This window comes from Sus scrofa, chromosome 8 (genome assembly GCF_054392235.1).
Source record: "Sus scrofa isolate SSC_HxYL_T2T_F1_AM1 chromosome 8, Sscrofa_HxYL_maternal_Yorkshire_Landrace_v2.0, whole genome shotgun sequence".
Classification (NCBI taxonomy): domain Eukaryota; kingdom Metazoa; phylum Chordata; class Mammalia; order Artiodactyla; family Suidae; genus Sus; species Sus scrofa.
The window spans coordinates 124085380-124110121 of NC_139390.1; the positions used below are offsets into that span (position 1 = coordinate 124085380).

The 24742-nt window shown below is 36.3% G+C and overlaps 1 protein-coding gene and 1 long non-coding RNA gene across 19 annotated transcripts in view; one reads left to right on the forward strand and one right to left on the reverse strand.

The window, feature by feature from the left end:
• The window catches only part of LOC106507803 (uncharacterized), a 638301-nt gene that overhangs the window by 385751 nt on the left and 227808 nt on the right, over window positions 1-24742 (reverse strand). The gene's annotated exons all lie outside the window — the stretch shown is intronic.
• The window catches only part of TACR3 (tachykinin receptor 3), a 59771-nt gene continuing 58564 nt past the window's right edge, over window positions 23536-24742 (forward strand). For all 3 annotated transcript variants that reach the window (XM_003482466.5, XM_084973298.1, XM_084973297.1), the window contains exon 1: window positions 23536-24476. In XM_003482466.5, the coding sequence (XP_003482514.3) occupies window positions 23932-24476 (545 nt within the window). In that variant the 5' untranslated portion in view covers window positions 23536-23931. The remainder of the gene's footprint in view (window positions 24477-24742) is intronic.

Consider the following 24742-nt stretch of genomic DNA (forward strand, 5'->3'; position numbering starts at 1 on the left):
AGTTTTGCCTAACTCAAGATTGTTGTAAATATTAAATGAGTTCATATATATTAAGTGCTTGCGGAAATGCCTGATACACAGTAAGCACTATGTAAATGCTCACTATTTTAATTTTTACAAGCTAGGGAAGGTATATGCTCAGAATAAAATAAATAATAAATAAGTAAATAAGCATCCTTCCTCGGGGAGTATTAATTCCTGAGCCTTATTTTCTTTATATATCAATCACAAGCTGTTAAAAATATTAGAAGTGTTGGAAACTAAAATGATTAATAAAAATCTAAAACACATTTGTCTTCTAACTTTAATATGATGTATATTTTTCACGTTAAGCATAATGTTGGCCTTTAGGATGAGATGTGTATGTATTTTATATATTAAAGGAAATATTTTACTGAAAGAATTCATTAAAAATGAATGTCCAATCAAAAGCCTTATTGGTATATGTAGACATGACGTATGAGATTATGATTTTTCTCTTTAGGTATATTTATGTTATGAATTGTGGAACTGCCTTTCCATTTCTGGAACAAATGCCATTTGTTCAAGACTTGTAGTTGCCAAGAAAAGGAGGAGTAGATTGGGAGTTTGTGGTTCGTAGATGCAAACTATTCCCCTTAGAATGGATAAGCAATGAGTCCTACTGTGCAACACAGGGAACTATATCCAGTCTCTTGGGAGAGATGATGATGGAAGATCATATGAGAAAAAGAATGTGTGTGGGGAGGGTGCTTGGTCAGTTTGATATACAGCAGAAACTGGAACAACATTGTAAATCAACTATGCTTTAACAAAAAATTAAAAATAGCATTTGTTCAAGTTATTTTACACTGGATTATGTTGCTAAGATATATTTTTAAGATTTCTGTATTCATAATGAGACTCATCTGTAACTTTCTATTTTGAACTACCTTTGTCAGCTTTTTATATGAATATTATGCTTCCTATGTGGAAACAATGTGAAAATTTTTTCTTCTTATTCCATGCTCTATAGGTATTTTATTCATACTTTAGTTATCAATTTTTCAGTTTTATAAAATCCCCCTGTGAAGCTTTCTGGGCATGCTTATTCTGGGATGAGAGAAGAGTAGATACTTATTTGACAATTTTCCTAACATTTAAAGTTTTTCTAAAGTCACTGGTAATTGGTCCATTTATTTATTTTATTCTCTAAGATAAAGTTTAGAAATTTTAAATCCTCTGACATATCTTCTATTGACTTCAATTCTTAAATGTATCTTTTCAAAATTAAATTTATTTTTATTAGGGCATAGTTTATTGAATATATTTCAATAGAAATAATTTCAGGGAGTTCCCGTCGTGGCGCAGTGGTTAACGAATCCGACTAGGAACCATGAGGTTGCGGGTTCGGTCCCTGCCCTTGCTCAGTGGGTTAACGATCCAGCGTTGCCGTGAGCTGTGGTGTAGGTTGCAGACGCGGCTCGGATCTTGCGTTGCTGTGGCTCTGGCTTAGGCTGGTGGCTACAGCTCCGATTCGACCCCTAGCCTGGGAACCTCCATATGCCGCGGGAGCGGCCCAAGAAATAGCAACAACAACAACAAAAGACAAAAAAAAAAAAAAGACAAAAAGAAATAATTTCATTCTCTAAATAGTCCCTTTTGGTCATGCCATTCGCATACTTTTAGTACCAATAAGCTTTCCACACACTGCATTATACACATAACTCAGAAGCCTAACATCTCCAGAGATGTGCTTTTTGGTCTCCATTACTAATTTTTTCTTAATAAGAGCAACCTCTGCAATCTGTAGAATGGTATTTTTCATCTTATTGCAAATATATGTTAATATGCAATGCCAGAGTGCACAGCACTCATCGGATTCTCTAAGGAGTTCATGACCCCCAAAAGTTAAGAGCTCGGGGCTTCAATTTTGTTCATTAAGGCTTCCCACATGAGACATTGCATTAGTGTGTTAAGCATAAATGGCCCCATCTTTGGGTTCACTCTTCTCCAATTATTGTTCATTCAGCCACTAGAGTTTTAATCATTATGCTTTGTTTCTTAAAATCCTCCATGATGCTCTATTACCCTGAACACCTTCCTTACTCTAGCACATAAAATACATGATGATCTCATTTACTCCTACATTTTCTGGCTTTGACTGTCCACAGCAGCCTTCTCTCTAAGGGAGAGAAACCATCCCATTTCATGGGTCCATGACTTCGTATTTTTTTTGCCCTGAATATTTTTCCCACTAACTCATTCCCAAGTTAGTACTACTGATCTTCCTAATGTCAAATTCTTTAGAAAGAATTTCCTTTTGCAAGCTTGAATGAAATTCCCTTCCTTAATGTTTCCGGAGAATTGTCTTCATATCCATCCCAAACATGACACCTCTCACACAACAAAGTCTTTGGCGTTCATTCCATCCATTACAATCTGAGTTCTTCAAGGAATGAGACCATATAATATCATCACAAACTCTTTCCAGTACCTAATATGACCTTGATAACTTTAGTTAAATAAATGAGAATTTATTATAAATAATATATCTAGTAAGATTTCTGAAGGTAAAGAGTTCTGTTAGTTGATGTGACCTGTGAAGACTTCAAAAACCTAGAAAAGACAATTTTCCAGGTTTTTTATTTGTATCTAAGAATCTTGACTACTACTTATTGTCCCAGTCAGAAGCAATCTAGACCAAAGATTTAACAAAGACAATACTGCCCTCTCCAAGTAGCTAACACAGGAAACTGGAAAAAAATGAAAGCATATCTTTTTTTTATATTAAAGAACATTGACCGCATATACTTCTTGATTTCAATCTTCTAAGTAGATTTATCATTACCTTTAGAAATTTTTAACTATTCTGAGAACAATAAAAACTTGCTCTCTGTTTTGACAATCAAAAAGGCCGCTCAAAATTATTTGAAGAGCTACTACTAACATTGTAGTTATTTAAATTGTATCCAGCATCTGTAAAAAAAGAGTAATTATGCCAATAATTTCACATTAATTGGAGAGGAGAAAAAGTTCCTAATTTACTAGCACTGAATAAAGCATTAGCTGGAGTTCATGAGATTTTTAAGTTCTTTAAATTATTATTATAATTACACTAAATTACTATTTTGCTTATTCACTATTATCAATAGACCAATACTGTGTTATGCCAGAGGTCCAAATTCAATTTACAATTCAAAATCCTTTCAGTGCCCTGAGCTCTTTTTTCTTCCTCACCATCTATCACTAAGGATTAATAGTAATCGTTTATGTTCATGCTATTTCTTCATATTCAGTACTAAAGAATAATTATTTTCTCCCCTTTTATAGTAGTATTTATAAAGTAATACTTGAATCGTTTTATTATAATAAGTTATTTTAAAAGATAATATTGTACATAATGAGGACAAGTGGAGTGAATAAACAGAAGAGAAAATTCACAAGAATAATGCTAATGGAAAGAAAGTTATAGTTTAGAAAGCATTAAGGAAATACAGTAAAGCTGCAGTTGGAAGGGAAAAGCTTGGAGAACGCTGATGGGAAAGAGCTGTCTGTTCCAACTTCCCAATAAAGGTGGAATAAAGCTTCCCACATTAAAATAAGACAATTCTCACCTGCATACCAAGGGGAGCAATCATTTCTGTCTCACCCCTTACCCTGAATTTAAAGTCCAAAAAATAGCCTATTATGAGTTCTAGATAAAATGGGAGCAGAGAAAACAATTTAAAATTGGTTACTTAGGCAAATGTTCTTGTTGAAACTTCACAAATGTTGACGACCAGTATCTTCATTATTATATCTCTGGTGGGCATTTAAAAACAATATCTTTTAATTTTTTTGAATTTTTAAAAATCTTTTACATATATAGAGCCTTTAAAATGAAGTAAATAAAGCCAATATATCACACTATAAAAAATATATAATTGTGCACTCTGGATTTTATTATGAAAATGTAGTATATTAATGCAATTATTTTGAAAATTATCTTCAAACATTTTTATATGTACTTTCAAATTTTCTTTTTCTTAGAGCCCATGGCATATGGAAGTTCCTTGGCCAGGGATCAATCCCATGCCACAGCAGCAACCCAAGCTGCTGCAATGACAATTTCAGATCCTTAACCCGCTGTACAAGAGAACTCCTAAATTTTTATTTTTATTTTATTTTTGTTATTTATTTATATATTTATTTTTGCTTTTTAGGCCCACACCTGTGGCATATGGAAGTTCTCAGGCTGGGGGTTGAATCAGAGTTAAAGCTTCCAGCCTATGCCACAGCCACAGCTCACAGCAACACCAGATCCCCAACCAAACCTGCATCTTCTTGGATACCAGTCGGATTCATTTCCATTGCGCCACAATGGGAACTCCTGAAATTTTTATTTCTTTAGGTGTCTATTTATGCAGTTACTCTTCCCTCAAAGAGGGAAAAGTAACTCCACTTAAGTGTGGGATGTACATAGTGATTATCACCTAAGAATACAATATGGAAAGGGAGAAAAATATGAAGAAATGTAAAGTAGTTAAACTTGACACCTACCACAGTCAAGAGATCAAGGCCAAGAGCAATAATGATAAGTCATATTAATAGCATATACACTTGATATCATAAAATGAGAATGGCACTTTATCTCTGCAGTCTTCTTCCCCAAGCCATGTAATCATGAAAGGAGCATCTATTAAACCCACAATAATAAGCATTTTATGAAATATCTGCCCAAAGGTTCTCAAAACAGTTAAGATCATCAAAATAAAGCAAAGTCTGAGACCCTCATAGTCAAGAGGAGTCGTAAGGATATGAAAAATCAATGTATTGAGGTAGCCTGGATGGCATTCTGGAACAGAAAAATGACCATTTAGGTAAAAATTAAGGAAACCTGAATAAAATATGTACTTTAGTTTATAATAATGTATTAATATAGTTGAGGTATTTTAACAAATGTTTCATCTAATAAAATATTTTAACAATTAGGCATGGTTATGAGGTACATGTGAAATCTCTATATTATTTTTGCATCTCTTCTGCCTGGAAAAACTTATTTTTAAAATGATTACAATCATGAATTGATTATACACTTAAGAGAAAGAATGGAGATAAATCATTGAGTTTTAAGCTATAAGAGAGTAGAATCTTCTGGATTCTGCTATCTTTCATGTCTTATGAGCTAATATTACATTATAACAAGAAAGTGAAAAAGAACCGCTAGAAATCCATGAGAGAGAAATGGAACAGAAGGAAAGATAGAAATCAATTTTTTGTTTGTTTGTTTTAAAGTTTTAGTGAAGTATAGTTGATTTATAATGTTACGATAATTTCTACTGTACAACAAAATGACTGAGAGAAAGAGAAATGTGCCCAAACCTAAGATTTAATCTAGAACAAATTGCTTTTTTTTTTTTTTTTTGCCTTGACACTTTCTTATAGCTTAACCCTATATTAGGTCAGAATAAAAACTTGTTAAAGACAAGGCCTATGTGATCTAAATGTGGTTTGTCCTCTAAAGTCAATTCTAAAGAGCAGGTAATACTAATATCTCTCTTATAGAGATTAAGAAATACAAAAAGAAATTATGTGATTTACCCAGAAGTATACAACAAATAAATAAGAATATCAAAATATATCTGAGGAAGGTTATATCAGACTTTCCACATCTAAACTATTTGGAAAAACTTCCTGCTTATTATCTCTGTCTTATCAATATTTTTTCAATCTGTTCCCTACACTAACTCCAAGACTCTCTATCTACTGCCATTTCTTGAGATCAGGGTCATCCTGACTCATAATGGCCCATAATCAGCCCTTCCTCACTCATTGCACCTCTTTAAAATAAATGATTTGTATTTATAAATATAATAAAAATACCTGCATAATTTTTAAAATTGTTGATCCGCCAAATGTAATGTCCATCAAAATGGACTAGGGTTTCTTTCACTAAAACAGTAATTAAAAGAACAAACTATAGCTTTCAATGTTTTAATAACTTTATGCTCTGATAGCTTGTTTACTGGTGCACATATTTAAAAATTTAATGAGTTTATAGAGTACACAAGGGACTCAAACCTAACTGATTAATGACTACATTACTTATGTGAACATAACCATTTGTTCTATAAAATGTCTAAAGTTTCACTCTGTTTTATAAATTACAGCTCTGTTTGAGGAGCCTCCCTTTTTAAAGAAATAAGTGCAGCAGAAGACAATAGCATTGTCACATTTAGCTTTCTAATATAGTCAAAGCAATGAATGTGTACTCCTGGTCCCGTGGGTTTTGTTACTTACTCAACTCAATCTGGACAGTCTCTTACAGGAATTGGTCATCATGACCTTTCTCATTTGAGATTACCAGGCCCTCCTGAGCAGTATTTTTAAAATTTTATGATGGGTTTTTTCTCTTTAAATAAAATATTTAAAGATAAAATCTAATTTTATTGAAAAGAGAAAATAAGACCTCAATCTCCTTTTCTTATCCCCCCCACCCCGCCCCCGAGGATTCAGAGAAATTCTCTATGGCATCCCTATGACAGTAAAAAACACAGTGAGGAAGCAAATAGTTTAGAGCAACTAAAATATAATCACACTCAAATCAGAATTGGGTTTTCTCTCCTACCTCTTCAAACTTAGAAATTCACATACACAAAGAGAAAATCTTACTCCAAATACTCCAATAGCAGTTGTAACTACATATACTATCTAAAATCAGATCATCACCAATTAAATGTAAGTATAATCTGTAGAGCTATACTTAAATATCATTTGGTTATGTTTCCACAAAAATTTATACTGAAACTCTGAGAATTCATATAAATAGAGCAGGTTCACACAGCATTACGACTGTTTCTTTCGACTTGCTAGCTTGCTTTTTGTGGTATAGTTCTTGATATATTGCTTTTCTGTGGTGTGTTTCTGAAAACTGAGAAAATATCTCTCCTATAAGTGAGCTATATTCAGACTCTTTGGTGAGCACCAACTAGAACAGGAGCCATCCCACAAAAATATTTTTAAAAATACTGTACAAAGTGGAGCGGTAAAGTTGGCTATAACTAATGCCAAAGATAACATGTACTCTGAGACCATAAACTTCAGCTTTTAGAGCATTTATTGCTATTTCTTTTCTTCACTATATGACTCCCTTCAGCAGAGATATCTAGTAAGAGAGTGAAAAATGTTATTTTGTTCAAAATACTATTTAGTTCCAATACCATGGATCAAAAAAGATGTAAAGAAATATCAGATTTCTAAAAAATCATTCAAATTAGTAAAAGATTTTAATATATTCAGTACATTTTTCAAAAAATATGGAGGACTATTTCCTTTTTCACATTGTGGTATGAATTTAAACATACAAAATACATTTAAAATTTAATTTTTTTCATGTGTTTTTCTCTTGTGCTTTGAAGTAAAAATCAGAATAAACAACTCTACATATAAACAGTTGTTTGAACATATGGATTTCTTTGAAGTTATTAACCTTTCACAGAAAAGAAAAGCAAAAGTTAAAGGGATTCATATGAGGAAAAAATTTGTTTCATGTTCAAGTAGCAAAGGCAACAATTTCTTTAAAAGTTATAAAATACAGAATAATGTTCATGTGTACCACTTTGAAATGCTGGCCTTTACAATCAATTAAATATTTGTTTAGCTCTTACATTGTGCACTATGTCTCTCTACACTCCTATCCTGAAGATTTTTTTTAATTGTTATTTCCCCAATACATTTTTTTTTTCTACTGTACAGCATGGTGACCCAGTTACACATACATGTACACATTCTACTTTCTCATATTATTATGTTCCATCATAAGTGACTAGACATAGTTCCCAGTGCTACACAGCAGGATCTCATTGCTAATCCATTCCAAAGGCAATAGTTTGCATCTATTAAACCCAAGCTCCCAATCCTGGGTTGGAAAAATTAATATTGTAAAAATGGCCATACTACCCAAAGCAATCTACAGATTCAATGCAATTCATATCAAATTACCCATGACATTTTTCACAGAACTAGAACAAACAATCCAAAAATTTATATGGAACCGCAAAAGACCCAGAATTGCCAAAGCAATCCTGAGGAACAAAAACCAAGCAGGAGGCATAACTCTCCCAGACTTCAGGCAATATTACAAAGCCACAGTCATCAAGACAGTGTGGTACTGGTACCAAAACAGACATACAGAACAATGGAACAGAATAGAGAACCCAGAAATAAACCCAGACACCTATGGTCAAGTAATCTTTGACAAAGGAGGCAAGAATATAAAATGGGAAAAAGACAGTCTTTTTAGCAAGTATTGCTGGGAAACGTGGACAGCTGCATGCAAATCAATGAAACTACAACACACCCTCATACCATGCACAAAAATAAACTCAAAATGGCTTAAAGATTTAAATATAAGAAAAGACATCATCAAACTCCTGGAAGAGAACATAAGCAAAACATTCTTGGACATCAACCTTATGAATATTTTCTCAGGTCAGTCTCCCAAAGTAACAGAAATAAAATCAAAAATAAACCAATGGGACCTAATCAAACTGACAAGCTTTCGCACAGCAAAGGAAACCAAAAAGAAAACAAAAAGACAATTTATGGAATGGGAGAATATAGTTTCAAATGATACAACTGACAAGGCCTTAATCTCTAGAATATACAAGTAACTTATACAATTCAACAGCAAAAAAGCCAACAACCCAATTGAAAAATGGGCTCAACAAGATTTTTCAAAGGTATAAAGTTCATACTCTGCCCTCAGGAAGATTATTGGAATATTCTTGAATTTATATTTACATTTAATTTATGATGGCTCTATTGAAGTAGAGGGATTCTGAGAACAAAAGTAACTGAATAAGTGAAATGCAACCCATGAATCCTAAAGATAGAAGAAGGCTAAGAAAAAATAGTAATGAGAAATATATTTTGCAATATATATTTATAGAAATATATATGTATGTATACATGTGTGTGTGTGTATATATACATATATATTTATATAAAACTAGACAAAATTCAGATAGGGAAATAATATGTGCTAAAATCAATAGTTTTCTTGAAACAGAGAGTCATACTTTAGGGGATATTGAAACAAAATTAATTATCAGGAGTTCCCGTCATGACTCAGCAGAAACAAATCCGACTCGGAACCATGAGGTTGGGGGTTCGATCCCTGGCCTCAGTGGGTTAAGGATCCAGCGTTGCTGTGAGCTGTGGTGTAGGCCAGCAGGTTTAGCTCTGATTTGACCCCTAGCCTGGACTCTTCATGTGCCACAGGTGCAGCCCTAAAAAGCAAAAAAAAAAAAAAAAAAAAATTAAATATAAAAATTACTAAACTATCTCACCAAAGAAGTTGGAGCAATGTTGAAGAGGGGAGCAAATAGGAGATAGTGAAGAGGAAGAGACTGAGTCACATCTATCAGCCCAGTTTGACTGTCAGCCAGCTGCTCCATAGCTTCCTAGATGATGGAATAATGATCACAGATGCATGAATAAGCAAGTTTTCTCCTTCTGAATCCACATTTTCTATAACAGAGTGACTGAGATTCTTTTACCTGTCAGTTATCTAAGGCTCAATTTCTAGATATATAGCTGGTTCATTGGCTGTTTCCTTCTAAACGTTAAAAATCTAAACTATTTTATTATTCACCAGCCACTGCACAGATGCTTTCCAGATTGTCAATCCTCTACTCTTGAGATAACCATGTTGCATTTTTAGCATCTTCAAATAACTCATTATTGGGAGAGGGCCATTTAGCTGGAATGTTAGACAGTTCCTCAGGAAGGTTTAAAATAGGATCCAAAGAATAACAGCAATTTATGTGGTTGGCATCCTCAGTGCTTTTCCCTGTTGCATGTTTCTGAAGATACCATTTCTGCTTACCGGGGAAATCCTCTGTGCACTTCCTGCACTGTTGGGATGATCTGCTTTAATACAGGTCACAATAGGTATTTCAGATCTTAAAATAACTGCACGTTATTCAACAATAGAAGCAGTTTTAATTAAAGCCAAAGAAGTAGTTACCAATTACTAACTAGCTAAGACAGTAAATTGAGCACCAGTGTCCAGCAATACTAATAAAGTTTCTTCACTCCCCCAAGCCATTTCATCTATATAAACACAAATGACTCCTCAACTCTTAGTGACTGAGTTCTCTAAGGGATTTGGATTAAGTGATCTCTATAGTCCCTCTAAAATAAAAGACCTCTGAATACTTTCAGTTAATTTTTCTTTCCCTTGATTTTACTTCTTCAGCCATCCAAGGAAATTGTTTATGTAGGTGAAGCAATCAGTTTCTTTTAGGACTAGGGAAAACAATTGAATTTTTAAACTCTTGTCTGAAGAGTTAATTCTATAAATATACTATATCTTTTAATAAGTTTACTCCCTAAGGTTTCAGAAACAGAGATTTACAGTTCAGCAGATAATATTTTTATTGTCAAATAACCAAACTGTAGCACCCAAAAATGAATGCTAAGACCAGAATTTTCCCATTTTAAGAGGGATTTACTCAGATTTTTCCTTTTCATTTACACTTAATCTATCCTAACAGAATAAGCTGAAAAAATTCAGTAGGTCTGTTAGTCTAGTATTTCTAGAGAAATAATTTTAAATATCTGGATAAAGGATTAATACTTGCTGAATAGAATGCAAGACATCAGGCTTGGATGAAAGGTCTGCCAGGTAGAAAAGAAATGACAAGCATAATTGCCTAAGTTTAAAAAAACTATTAGGAGTTCCCTGCCATGGCTCGGCAGAATCAAATCTGACTGGTATCCATGAGGACACAGGTTTGATCCCTGGCCTCACTCAGTGGATTAAGGATCCAGCATTGCTGTGAGCTGTGGTGTAGTTCGCAGACGCAGCTACAAACCGCATGATTGTAACCACCGAATTTACAATCAGTACTGACAGAGATACTTTGTGGACTACTGACAGGTTACTCAGCATGACTGGAGTTAGCCTCAGCAAATATTTAAAATGTACCAATTTCCCAATATAGAGTTATCATTCCCCTCATTTGCCAATCGTATGTGAACTAGCACCTACAGATACTTCAGTATCAAGTGTCATATCTTTATATATTGAAATATTGAGGAATTCCAAAGATTCTCAGGGAAGAAGACAGGATTTTATGGGAATAAAAAGGGAAAATATGTTCCAATCAATCAGAAAGCCTATCATGGAGTTCTCGTTGCAGCTCAGCAAGTTAAGAACCCAATATAGTGTTCATGAGGATGAGGGTTCAATCCCTGGCTTTGTCCAGTGGGTTAAGGATCCAGCATTGCCACGAGCTATGGCAGAGGCTGCAGATGTGGCTCAGATCTGGTGTTGTTGGAGCTGTGGCATAGACACGCAGCTGCAGCTTCTTCAGCCACTGATCTAGGAACTTCAATATGTCACAGGTGCAGATGTAAAAAGAAAAAAAAAAGAAAGAAAGTCTATCAATACTATAAAAGTCAGGACAGCCATTTCTGCATGCACTTGCTGACTCCCAACTCTATAGACAGCCATGGAAGTAGCAAGATTTCAAAAAACTAGTTTGTAGAAGTCGTATGGGAAATGCCTATGCAGCATTATTAAGTATACTTTTTAATTAATTATGGAAGTAAGAATTTTAATATTCATAACAAAAGCTATTCTTTGTAAATAGAGATTACATAATAAGATTCTACAGCTTATTATATAACATCTTATATCATAATATCCTGTATGTTTTTAAAACTATTGTCAGTGGCCTCATCTTACTTTTTTATGTTTGAATATTTTAAATGTATATAATACATTAGTGCAATCATGCAATACATATATTATTTGTAAATAAATAAAGATACATAACTGACAGTATATGCTTTCTTTTTAGCTCTTGAGAAAAAACTTGTAGAATACTACACTAGTCAGCATATACTAGCATACAAAGATTAGAATGCAATTTGTACCTAAGAGAGTTAGTTATATTTGAATTTTTAATCTAAACTATGTTCAGATTAAACCATGTCAAATGGTGATTTGATTATGGATTATGTTCTTAGAAATCTTCTTAGACCATTAAGAACATTTGGGAATAAATGTGTATCTAAAAAATTTTGTGCACTGCTATGAGCAAACTTGACCCATTTTCTCTTTAATAAACTTCCACATTTGTAGAGCTTATGCAGAGATCAGATTTCAAATGAAAAATTATGCCAACCATAAATGAAGCATATGTAAATAAAGATATCAGCACCTCCTGAACAAAATAAGTTCTGATTCTTCCTTTAAATGATATTAAAGGTTGTATGGCACAGAAATTATATACCAATCATGCAATCCTATAATTGTACTGATTAACTCTGATTCAATTAACAGATGGAGCTCTCCAAGGAGTTCTTATTTTGAGGACTAAAATGAAGCTGAAATATCCAACTTCCCCACCCCCTGCCTCAAATTTAGCAGTTCTTAAATTTAAAGTAATAGATACTTTAATAAGTTTTGAAAGACTAATGTTTGCTCTGAATTATGTCACCTGTATCTCTTGAATCAATATAGCAAATCCCAGGATCTGCAGATAATCAACAGATGTCTGACCTTCCACTCTATATTTACTTGAATAGAATCCTTCCTTCTATTATACAAAAAAAGGGAAAAAAATCCTAATGCTACTAGAATTATTTTTTAATTAACCTGTATGAATAGGCTTTTGTTTCTTTGGGAAATTGTCTCCAAAATACTTGAGGGTAAAAATGTAAGTGGCAAAATTATCATCACTGTATAATTCTATGAAATAACATCATATATGCATTTAATTGTCTAAAATTCCAATAAATATACTTGGAATATAAAGAAGGTAAAAAAGGCATTGAAAGGTAGGGAAAAAAAGAAGGGAGAGAAATGATTTACATTGCTCAGATAATACATTTCTCATTTCCTTCATTTAGCATAATCCCATGAAGAAGAGATGAGAGGCATGAATATTCAATTCGGTCACGGCATGAATATTCAATTCGGTCACTCTCAACTCTCTTTGAAAAGATTTTATATAAATAAGCATCATTCTCATGTTTAAATATGCACTTTATTTTATTTATTTTTTTATAATTTTTTTTTAATTTTCCCACTGTACAGCAAGGGGGTCAGGTTATCCTTACATGTATACATTACGATTACATTTTTTCCCCCACCCTTTCTTCTGTTGCAACATGAGTATCTAGACAAAGTTCTCAATGCTATTCAGCAGGATCTCTTTGTAAATCTATTCTAAGTTGTGTCTGATAAGCCCAAGCTCCCGATCCCTCCCACTCCCTCCCCCTCCCATCAGGCAGCCACAAGTCTCTTCTCCAAGTCCATGATTTTCTTTTCTGAGGAGATGTTCATTTGTGCTGGATATTAGATTCCAGTTATAAGTGATATCATATCTAAGAGATACCTTAGAAATCTATACATAGAACTTCCAAATGACCCCGCAATCCCACTCTTGGGCATCTATCCAGACAAAACTCTACTTAAAAGAGACACATGCACCCACATGTTCATTGTAGCACTATTCACAATAGCCAGGACATGGAAACAACCCAAATGTCCACCGACAGATGATTGGATTCGGAAGAGGTGGTATATATACACAATGGAATACTACTCAGCCATAAAAAAGAATGACATAATGCCATTTGCAGCAACATGGATGGAACTAGAGAATCTCATACTGAGTGAAATGAGCCAGAAAGACAAAGACAAATACCATATAAATATGCATTTTAAACTATCTGAACTCTGAACACAATCTAATACTTTATCTTGTGCTAAACTAAAGAAGCAGCAATATATTCCAGTTTGAATAGCTATGTTATTCCTTAGAAAATATGGGGTATGCACATATATTTTACAGGTGATAAAGTAGGTTCTCAAGGCTGACTTTGATAATGTGAGTTTTTCTCCAGATTGCAGTAGATAATTTCTATGTAATCTGTAACTATGCTGTGCATGAGTATGTTTAAAAACATTGGTAGTGAGGCTATCAATCACTTCTGAATCATCGCTATGGGTCTAGCCCACAGTCCCAGTCTTGAAAGCATGGTTATTCCAGTCTGCCTTTGTTGGTTCAGTTTGAATTCCAAAGAGATTATATGTTTGCTTGTTTGTTGATTTATTGGAGTTTTGTCTGTCTTCTACAAAACATTCATCAGTGCTATAATACCTGAGACCATGCATCTCTGAAAATGTCTTTCTGTTATTTTAATCTTTGAAAAAATAATTTAATCAATGGGATAATTTTTTTAACACACTTTTACTTCCCTAAGCATTTTTAGGAATTCCTCAGCTCTATTACAATAGGTATTGTTATCATATAAAATTTTGAAACCAGAATGATTTATTAAATTTATAGATATCTTTGTACCTGTTACATACAGTATTATTTCCTTATCTAGAAATCCAGTGGTCTAGTAACTCCATTTGAATATGGCTTGAATTGATTCCTTTGTATGAGTTTTGACTGTGACATGATGAATTTTTTTTACTTCTTTTCTATTTTTTTTTTTTAGGAGCCATTTCCTTTTTTAGGCAAAATTCACAAAACATAAAATCCAACATTTTAACCATCTTATACTGTACAGTTCAGTGGCACTGGGTACATTTACAATGTTGTGCCACCATCATTTCTACCTAATTTTGGAACATTAAAATATGACCCATCCCATCAAATGACAGGATAAAAGCCCATACCTGAAGATACCAGGATTAATTTTTGAAGATGCCAAAATTATTTTACATGCATAACTTTTACACTTCTGATCTCATAAATACATTCTCTTCAATATACATTCTTATACATATTTTTATCTGAATGTCTGATTACTTCCTTAGATCAAATCATTAGGAGCGAAACTACTGGACTCAAAGAGTGAGATTATTATTAAGATTCCTGATATTGTTTTATAGGGTACCAATTTCTATTTCCTTAATAATTTAAATGCCAGCAGTGAGAGCTATTATTTTAAGAGTGCTTGCTGTTTTGAAGGGGAGAGGGATTTGTGGGGGTTTCTTTTATTGCTTTCCTCCCAGTGCTTGGTTTGTAATATCTATATACAACATATGAGTCGTCATTCTTCAATTTAAAACCCTTCTTAAATATTCCCTTCAACATTGAATTTGCTCAAACATTGCAAGTGAGTCCATTTCCTGATACTGTAAAGTTTCTCCCTCCACTTACCAGCTCTGCGGTCTTGGAAAAATTAACCTCTTGAAGTATGTTTTCTCATCTATAATGTAAGTACCTCACTCACTGTACTAGGGTTTAAGGGTGAATTAAGATCTATGTCAGCACAGTGCCTTGGAGAATAAATGCTCCATAAATAATAGTTATTTTAATTAAACTAAATGTAAAATCAAAGTTCAAAAGGTAGCTGATAATATATTTTCATAGTATCTGTCCCCAAGAAAAAGGTACAATATATTCAGAAAAACTCTATAGTCAAGCTACATCAAAGCAGAAGTATTGTATAATTTCTGTGCCTAGAATAGCACTTAGTACAAAATAGAAACTCAACAGAAACTTTACAAAATTCTATCTATATGACTAAAAAAATAATAACTGTGTCCAAAATAGGGTTGTTAATTTCATATTATACATCCAATTTAGGGTTGTTAATTTCATATTATACATAGAAAGAAGAACTAATCTGTTAAGCATTTAGTAATTCCATTAAAATATACTTGTTACAGGTTCTAAGCTAGCCACTTGAATAAAGTTCATATTTGGCTCTTAAATTAAATGTCTTACAGTATAGTTGGGAAGACATATAGGTAACTTAATAATTACACTAGAGTGTGAAGAGATCTAAGCGAATGACATAAACGGGGTACTTTGATTGACTGCCCATCAGAGGAAGCTTCTCCAAAAAATAAAGAATAAAAATGAAATCTAAAGAACAGACAAGAAATTACAGGAAGGGAAAAGGTATTCCAGGAAGAGGAAGAGGATTGTGTAAACATTATGTATTAAAGAATATGTTCAAAGAACTGCTAGTAGTTTTAGATGGTTAAAGAGAAGAGTCATGCAAGGGAGAAGTAAAATGAAATTACGGAAGTAAGTGGGGACCTAATGATAAAGGGCCTTGGTGCTTCCCATTGAAAGGTTTTTGGCAGGGAAATGACTGACAAAATTTATGTTTAGAAAGAACTCTCTTTTAAACTATTGTAAAGAAGAGTTGAGAGAAGCACTGCTGACTGAAATTAGCAGTGATCTATTCATCAGAGTGATCTATTACGAGTCTGTCACAGATTCCACAGAAGTAATAGAGATTTAAAGTAGGAATCCACCAGCGAATACTTTCCTACTTTAAATCTCTATCACCCTCTAAGAATGCTGAACCCTGTAAGAACCCTGTAAGACCCTCTAAGAATGCTGAATCTATTTTACTGGTGTTGGTAAGTGATTGGATTTGTGGAATAAGTGAAGAAAGAGAAATGCAATGAAAACTAGAATAATTGCCCAGTGTCTAGTTTGGAGAATTAAATTCAACCAAATTCATTCCCTTATCCTTTTCCATAGGGAAAATGGAAAGAATAGATTTAAGACCTTGAAGGTGAGTTCAGTTGGGGTACTACAGAATCTGAAGTGACTGTAGAACATCTGAAGGAAATGTCCAGTAAGTAGTTGAGTACATGAGCATGGAGAGCTAGATTCAGTAGACAGCGTGACTAACGATATCAAAGATTTGTATCTGTCTAAGGTAGATATTTCAGGGCGCGCATATAGAGTAATAAAAGCAAAGGAACAATACAGTAAATTTAGAAATGCCAAAAATAAATGGGAATCATAGGAAGTAAAGCCTCAAAATATATTGTTTGGATGTAGGGAGGAAGGAGAAATCAGCATAGTTGTTCCACAGTCTCACGGAGGGAAAGATACTAAGAATGAGGAAATGAATAATAATGTGGAGTAAACTATTAGGAAGAAGGGTGTGGCTGTAAAAAACATACTTTAAAATTGTGAAATTGACTTTGAAATTGGCTAATATGTAGAGGTTGAAAGAATTTTGAGGTACATGGTAGTAAAAAACCTAAATTGCCTTGAATAGACTGTTAGAAATATGGTTGTTATGATCTCAGAAGAAAATAAGGTAGTAAAACCTAAACTACCTTGAAGAGACTGTTTGAAATATGTTTGTTAAAAGGGATTCTGGAGAAGACTCAGAAGAAAATAAGGAATAGGGTATTGGAAACTGGAAGAAAGGTTGCCTTTGTCATAAATTTCTCATTTTGCTTCTGGGTAGAAAGTAGAATTTGTAATTGATGATGAACTTGAATATCTACCTGAGGAGCCTTCCAAGCGAAGCATGGAAGGTAAGGCTTGGTTTCTCCTTGCTGCTTATAATAAAATCCAAGAGGAGAGGAGTTCCTATTGTGGCTCAGTGGTTTACAAACCCAACTAGCAACCATGAGGATGCAGATTTGATCCCTGGCCTTGCTCAGTGGGTTAAAGATCCAGCGTTGATTTGAGCTGTGGTATGGGTCGCAGACTCAGCTTGGATCTTGAGCTGCTGTGGCTGTGGTGTAGGCCAGTGGCTACAGCTCAATTTGACCCCTAGCTTGGGAACATCCATAAGCCACATGAGCGGCCCCGAAAAGACAAAAGACAAAAAGTAAAATAAAATAAAATCCAAGAGGAGAGTGATATACTTGAGGAAGGCACTGCTAACCAAAAAGGAACTTGAAAACTTGAAAAGGTTTGTAAAATTCTCAGCCTGTCCATATGGCAAAAGATGAGAATACTCTGCTCTGGAGATGACACAAAAAGTGTAACTGGACAAACTTTCACTGGATAGATGAGCCAAGTGATGGATCCAAACAACCATCTTAGCAAAAGCACTACCATCCTGGACTGAAGCAGAAAGAGACAGGAGGAAATGATGAAGGGCTGCCAGACTTCTAGAATTCTGCAGGTAGGAAACAGGAAATGGACTGCTAGAGATACTAGGCTGAAGATGTGTGCTGTCTTTCAAGAAAAGGGAAGAACTCCAAAGATGCATGAGAGGCCAGCAGGAAGGACATCTCCTCATTTCTAGAGAATAGGGCTACCACCTCCTTGGGACAACAGGATGGGATCACCTCAAGCTAAGATGGCAGGACCACCACAAAGAGCCCAGAGGTAGGAACCAATAGGGCTATGGTGGCCTGAGGCAGGGACTGATGGACCCTCCACAGACCCAGATGGCAGAGCATCAGGACACAGGATAATTCTCATGCCTTACATCTAATGGATTTTATCTTGCTTAACTGTGAACTTTCTTTACACTATTGATTCCTTTTTTTCCCATTATCTTCTTTTTGAATGGGAATGCCTATCCTAAGTCTCTGCCATCATTGTATTTTGGAAACAAATAACTTGTTTTCTAGTTTCAAAGATCCAGGGATGGAAAGGAATTTTGCTGCAGGATGGATTATACCCAGAGTCTTATGCATACCTGATTTAGACAATAAGGTTTGAGGGGTTTTGAGTTAATATTTAAATAAGATTTTTGGGCTTAGAGTTGATATTGGAATAGGTAAAGGGTTGGGGCATATTGGGATAAAGTGAACATATTTTACATAGGTGATGAACATAAATTTTTGGGTACCATAGGGCAGACTGTTGTAAGTGAAACTGTGTCCCTCCCAAAAACATGTTCAAGTCTTAACCACTGCTACCTGTGAATGTGACATTATTTGGAAATGGGGTCTTGCAGATGTAAGCAAGATAAGATGAGGGATACTGGTTGGTAGTTAGCCTTAATACTGATGTCTATGAGAAAAGGGTAATTTGATAGAGAAAAATACACACAGGGAGGTTATGTAAAGACATACAAGAAAAATATCATATTATGATAGGCAGAGATTTGAGTAATGCATCTATAAGCCCAGGAACACTGAAGATTGTCAGCAACAAACAGATACTGGGAGAGAGGCATGAAATAGATTCTCTTTTAGAGCTTCCAGAAGAAACAGTCTTGGTCACATCCTGATTTCAGATTCCTAACCTTCCCAAATGTGAAAGAATAAATTCACTTTATTGCCTTAAGCCATTCAGTTTGTGTTAATGTGTTCTAACAGCCCTAGGAAACTAATGCAAATGCCAAATGCTAATGCTACAGAGAGATCAAGAAAATTAAGGATGGAAAGTGAAATTTTGTTTAACATGAAGGTAACTAATAAGACACAGCACTGACAAAATAATATTAAGTATTTTAACATCTAAAGATTATGTGGGAGTTCCCGTCATGGCGCAGTGGTTAACGAATCCAACTAGGAACCATGAGGTTGTGGGTTCGGTCCCTGCCCTTGCTCAGTGGGTTAACGATCCGGTGTTGCCATGAGCTGTGGTGTAGGTTGCAGACGCGGCTCGATCCCGCGTTGCTGTGGCTCTGGCATAGGCCGATGGCTACAGCTCCGATTCGGCCCCTAGCCTGGGAACCTCCATATGCCGTGGGAGCGGCCCAAGAAATAGCAACAACAACAACAACAACAAAAGACAAAATAAATAAATAAATAAATAAATAAAGATAATGTGAGTGAGGAAGTAGAAATAGTAGAATAGGAGTAAACAGATATTTTGTTAAAGAAACTCGTCTTGAATAGAAGGAAATACATAAAAGTGGTAAATCAGAATGCGGTCAGGAAAGGGCCATTTAACATTGATTCTTGGACATATCTCAATCCTAAAGAAAAAGAAAAAAAAAAAAGAGTTGTTGGAGAGAGAGAAAGGAAAGGAATTGTTGAAAGAACATGTAGTACAGATGAAAGAAGAGATATCACTTTTACAGAGACAATAATAAATAACTAAAAGATGGATGAAATGCACAGAAATGTAATTCTTGGCTTATGGTCTTAATTTCATCAGATAAATTGGAAACACCATAATCTGATGAGCCTAAAGAGGAAGATGGAGAAGAAAGAGCATTGAGGACTAGTTGAGAACCCATCACAGATGCACATGAAAAGGTGTGTGGTAGACACCAAGAATTGACAAAGAGTAGCCATCTACACAATTAAGTGGAGATAATCAATTGTTCATTAATTGATCGGTTGCCAACAATAATTAGCAGCCTGACTGCAGGAGCCCAAAACTCAGAGGGTGGAAATAACCTGTGTGACGGCAAAGCAAATACAATGAAATAATAAAGTGGGGAAAAAAGCAAGAGTCAAAGAGTGGACTATCAGGATCCGATATTAAAAAAAAAAAAAAAGAAAGAAAGAAAGAAAGAAAAAGAAAATCTCAACATAGTGGGAAAAAATGAACATAATGAAACTAAAAGTGAGGGAGAACTGTCAAACTGAAGGTTATTTTCAGAGATAAAAATCTGGAAATTTGACAACCTTCTCTTTCCAAAAATAACTCCTCCACTAGCCAGCAATACTACCTGAAATTCTACCCCATTATGTCTATTTTTAGAAGGCCTGTTAAAATAAGAATACAAGTATGAAACATGCCATATTGTTTCCTTGAGTTGTAAGAGAGGAAAAAAATAATAAATGACCAGCACCCCTTCTATTAAGATAAATTGTTAGCAAAACTACAGGGGTATATCAGCTGTATGTATTCTAAGCAAAAATATGGAGGTTAAATAAAATTTGGAAGAAATATAATCTATTATACACACTAAAATCGGCATACATCTCCTGGCCATTAGGAATAAACTGCAAGCACTCACATAAATGATCACAATTTGTATTAAGTTTATTCAGTCAAACCAAGTTTTACATACCATTAGCTAAAACCTATTAATGTCTCCTAGGATACCACCCTTGGCTTATTTCTCAGTATCCTCATACTGCACGGATGCCCACTCATACAGACTCCAGGTTTTAAATGTGAGGGAACGGGATTCTCTAAGTCACCTTCTAGTGTGTTACCATCTTCTCATCTTCTCTGCTTCTTTCCTAAGTGGTCCAAAGCTAAGGCTTGTGGAGTTCTTATGGTAAGAGAAAGAGGATGAGAAAATTAGGAAACCAGCAGAGTGGGCTCAGCTAAGAGCAGGATTCAGATTCTGGAGTTACAATAGCCAAATTATTCACCAAATTCTCTTTGTTGGGAAATTTCCTCCTTAACCATTATCTCCTAAACCTTCCCATTTCTCAAGGCATAAGCTTCAGCTAAGTCAATCTTTCTTTTGGGGACTTCATTTTATCCGTATAAAGAATTTTTTTTTTTTGTCTTTTTTTGCCATTTCTTGGGCTGCTCCCATGGCACATGGAGGTTCCCAGGCTAAGGGTCGAATCAGAGCTGTAGCCGCCGGCCTACACCAGAGCCACAGCAATGCGGGATCCAAGCCGCATCTGCAACCTACACCACAGCTCATGGCAACGCCGGATCCTTAACCCACTGAGCAAGGCCAGGGATCGAACCCGCAACCTCATGGTTCCTAGTCGGGTTCTTTAACCACTGAGCCACGACAGGAACTCCAAGAAATATTTTAAGTTAACAGAATCCAGTGAGCACATCCTTCTCCTTAAATACTCTCATTTCTTTCTGTACCTTCCTATTCTTCTACCCATAATACTTGCTTTAATGTCAGAAAATAATACTAGACAGCAGGTTCCATGAGGACAGGGTTCACATCTGGTTGTTTCACTGCTACATCCCCAGTACAGCTCCTGGAAGGAAGTACACTCAATACACATTGAACGACTGACTAAAGCAATTAAGGAACAATAACTACTCTGCTATGACAGTCTGTCATGTAAGTAAGGCAGATCTAAAAGGAAGGCCATGGCCTGGATCCGTCTCTTCCTCTGAAAGAAAAAACACTTTAAATTCTTTGCATCCATAACTTCTAACTCCAACATCATTCATTTATTTGTCATATCACCTCTACTCATGTGTGAGACGATGAGGACAAAATCACAGACTTATGAAGCTCTGTATGGGTAAGTAAAACAACAGTGTGAACTGAATAGATTTCTACCCAACGAAGTAATTTTACAGCTTTAAATATATGATCAAAATCTGCATGATTTCATTAGAGAAGAAGGAAGCTTTCATTTGTAACTCAAGTAATTTCAAGATGGTGAATTGACAGAAAGAAGTAATGTGCCTTTCAAAAGAAAATGATTTAATATAGAATTAGTGAGTTGTAAGTGTGAATCTATTAACCTCACCTATGATTTATCACACACTTTTGCAGGTCTGTCTGAGAAGAAATAGAAAATAATACCTTTGATAATTATCATTTTCAGCATGCATTTATTTTGAGGTGGTGTTGTGTCAATAGAATTATTAACAGGTTGGCCTCAAACTTATTTCTGTACAGTACATTTTTGTCACAAAAACTGTATGAAGGAAAATACTATTCATTACCAGTCACCTTAAATCCATTTGCGCAATAATCAGGGTTTTTGAAGACAAGGTATTTAAGTGGGAAACTAAAGAATACAGTGTTCACAAATCAGAAGCTACCTTCTTTTGAAGCAGATAAAACGTGCTGCTCCAATACATGTTACCTGAAAATGTTTAGATGAAACGCACATTGTAGCAAGATCAAAGAGCAATAACATTTACTGAGACCTCCCTCTTGCTTGGTGTTGTTGAAAGGCTGTTGAAACTACTCATCCCCTTAAAAACTCTGAAAATTAGATTTTTACAAAATCTTCCTTTTCAGGTGAGGAAATCAAGGCTCAAAGAGTTCAAGTGGGGAAGAAAAGAGTTCAAGAGTTTGGGGGGATTGCTAAAATATTTGTAGCCCTAAACCTCTTCTCATCTGTCCCCAAGAGACTAATAAAAGAGAGGCCCGGCTGTAGAAAAACCCAACCTAATACACTTCGGGTGAGATCCACGTAGGCACTGACTACTTCCTCCAGCGTGCACTTCACAGAATGCTTGTGGTCAGGTCCCGAAAACCAAAGTGCCATATGTCCAAAATGTACAGCCACGTGTATGTATTTACATTGCTCACAGGATATGCTCATCCCAGAGAAATGAGGAATTCAAGTCTTGTCTTTGTGTCTCAAGAAAATCTACATTTTGGGATTTCTGATTTACTCTCAGTGTGTTATGGCATTCCAACCTGATCAAAATCTTCCAGGAAAAAACAGTCTCTCTCTGCCTGGAGGGAAGGGAAGTTGGAGGGGGGCGATTTCTGGTGATAGAGATTAGAGAAAGAAGGGAAACGAGTGAATTTGGAAAGGGGGAGCGAGAGGAAATGGGCTCTGAGAAGGGAGAACAGAAACACACGAGCGGAAAATTGAGTGAAATTCCAAAAGTCAGACACCTTAACAAAGAGCATAGCTCGCCATGCCCAGAGCCCAACCCAGACTGCATCCACACACTCTCTTGCGGAAAAATCTCCTGGAATCGTGCCCTTGCCTGAAGGGTGAATGGTTTAATTGATTTAGGGGGAAAAAATTGCCCACAATAAATGTCTGAGAGCAGGGACCTTAGCAAAATATCTTGAAACTAAAAGAGGAAAAACAATCTTGTACAGACTTTAATTATGTATAAAACGTGCAACCCTTCCTTGAGTGTTATCAGTTCTCCAGGCTCCAACGAGTAGCCTATGAATGAAACCCAAAGGGCGGGGTGGAGCAAAGGAGCGCAATCGTAGCCCAAGAAAGGGCTCGTCAGCTCCGAACCCCCCACAACGTCATCGAAGCAGGGGCCTATAAGGAACTATAAAGCTCGCAGCAGCTCCTGAGCCTCAGTGCTCCAGCTGGTGCCCGGGAACCCGCGCAGGGGGGGACCCGGGAGTGCTCCGCTGGCAACAGTACCGAACATCTCTTTTTCCGACTATCTCATTCGTCCTGCCTGCTTGATTCGCAAACTCCTCGGACAAACTGCCGCCCTTTTCCCCATCAGCTGCGAGCTCAAAGTATCTCTTAACCAGCCAGGGCTGTGGTACCTTCTCTATCTCGCTTCCACGCCAGGGCTGAGGTCTGCTCAGGAGCAAAGGGACCGGGAGGCAGAGAACTTAGGAGGAGTCGGTCCGTGCTGGCGGTGGGTGAGTGAGGGGACCCGGGGCTGCAGACCTACCGCGATGGCCTCGCTCCCCGCAGCCACGAACTGGACCACCAGTGCGGGAACAGCGGGTGCGGACTCTGGGAATCTGAGTGTAGCGCTCCAGCCTGGGGCAGCCGCGGGGGCGGCTGAGGCTGAGTGGCTGCAACTGCTGGTCCAAGCTGGCAATCTCTCTGCTTCCTCCACGCTGGGACTGGCCGCGGCTTCCCCGGAGCCTTCGCAGCCCCGGGCCAACCTCACCAACCAGTTCGTGCAGCCATCCTGGCGCATCGCGCTCTGGTCCTTGGCGTATGGCGTGGTGGTGGCCGTGGCGGTCTTTGGGAATCTCATTGTCATCTGGATCATCCTGGCCCACAAGCGCATGAGGACCGTCACCAACTACTTCCTCGTGAACTTGGCTTTCTCCGATGCCTCTATGGCAGCCTTCAACACCTTGGTCAACTTCATTTATGCGCTTCACAGCGAGTGGTACTTCGGCGCCAACTACTGTCGCTTCCAGAACTTCTTTCCCATCACAGCGGTGTTCGCCAGCATCTACTCTATGACGGCCATTGCGGTGGACAGGTGAGTTGAAGACTGAGGGGAAGGAGGGGAGGCACAGAGAGGAGCTTGGCAGTGGGATAAGATTTCAAAGGAAATGGTGACGAAATGGGTCTGATAAAAGGAAAAGGACTAAGAAAAAAGTCCTTGAAGAAAGGGGGTCACTAACTTAGTTGTAGTTCTCCAATGGCTGAAACAGTTTCTGTTTCTATGGCCTCCCCAACTCCCACCCTAATGCCCTCATCCCCACTAAGGGCATGTAGAGGGACTGAAGAAGGCAAAGAGATGGG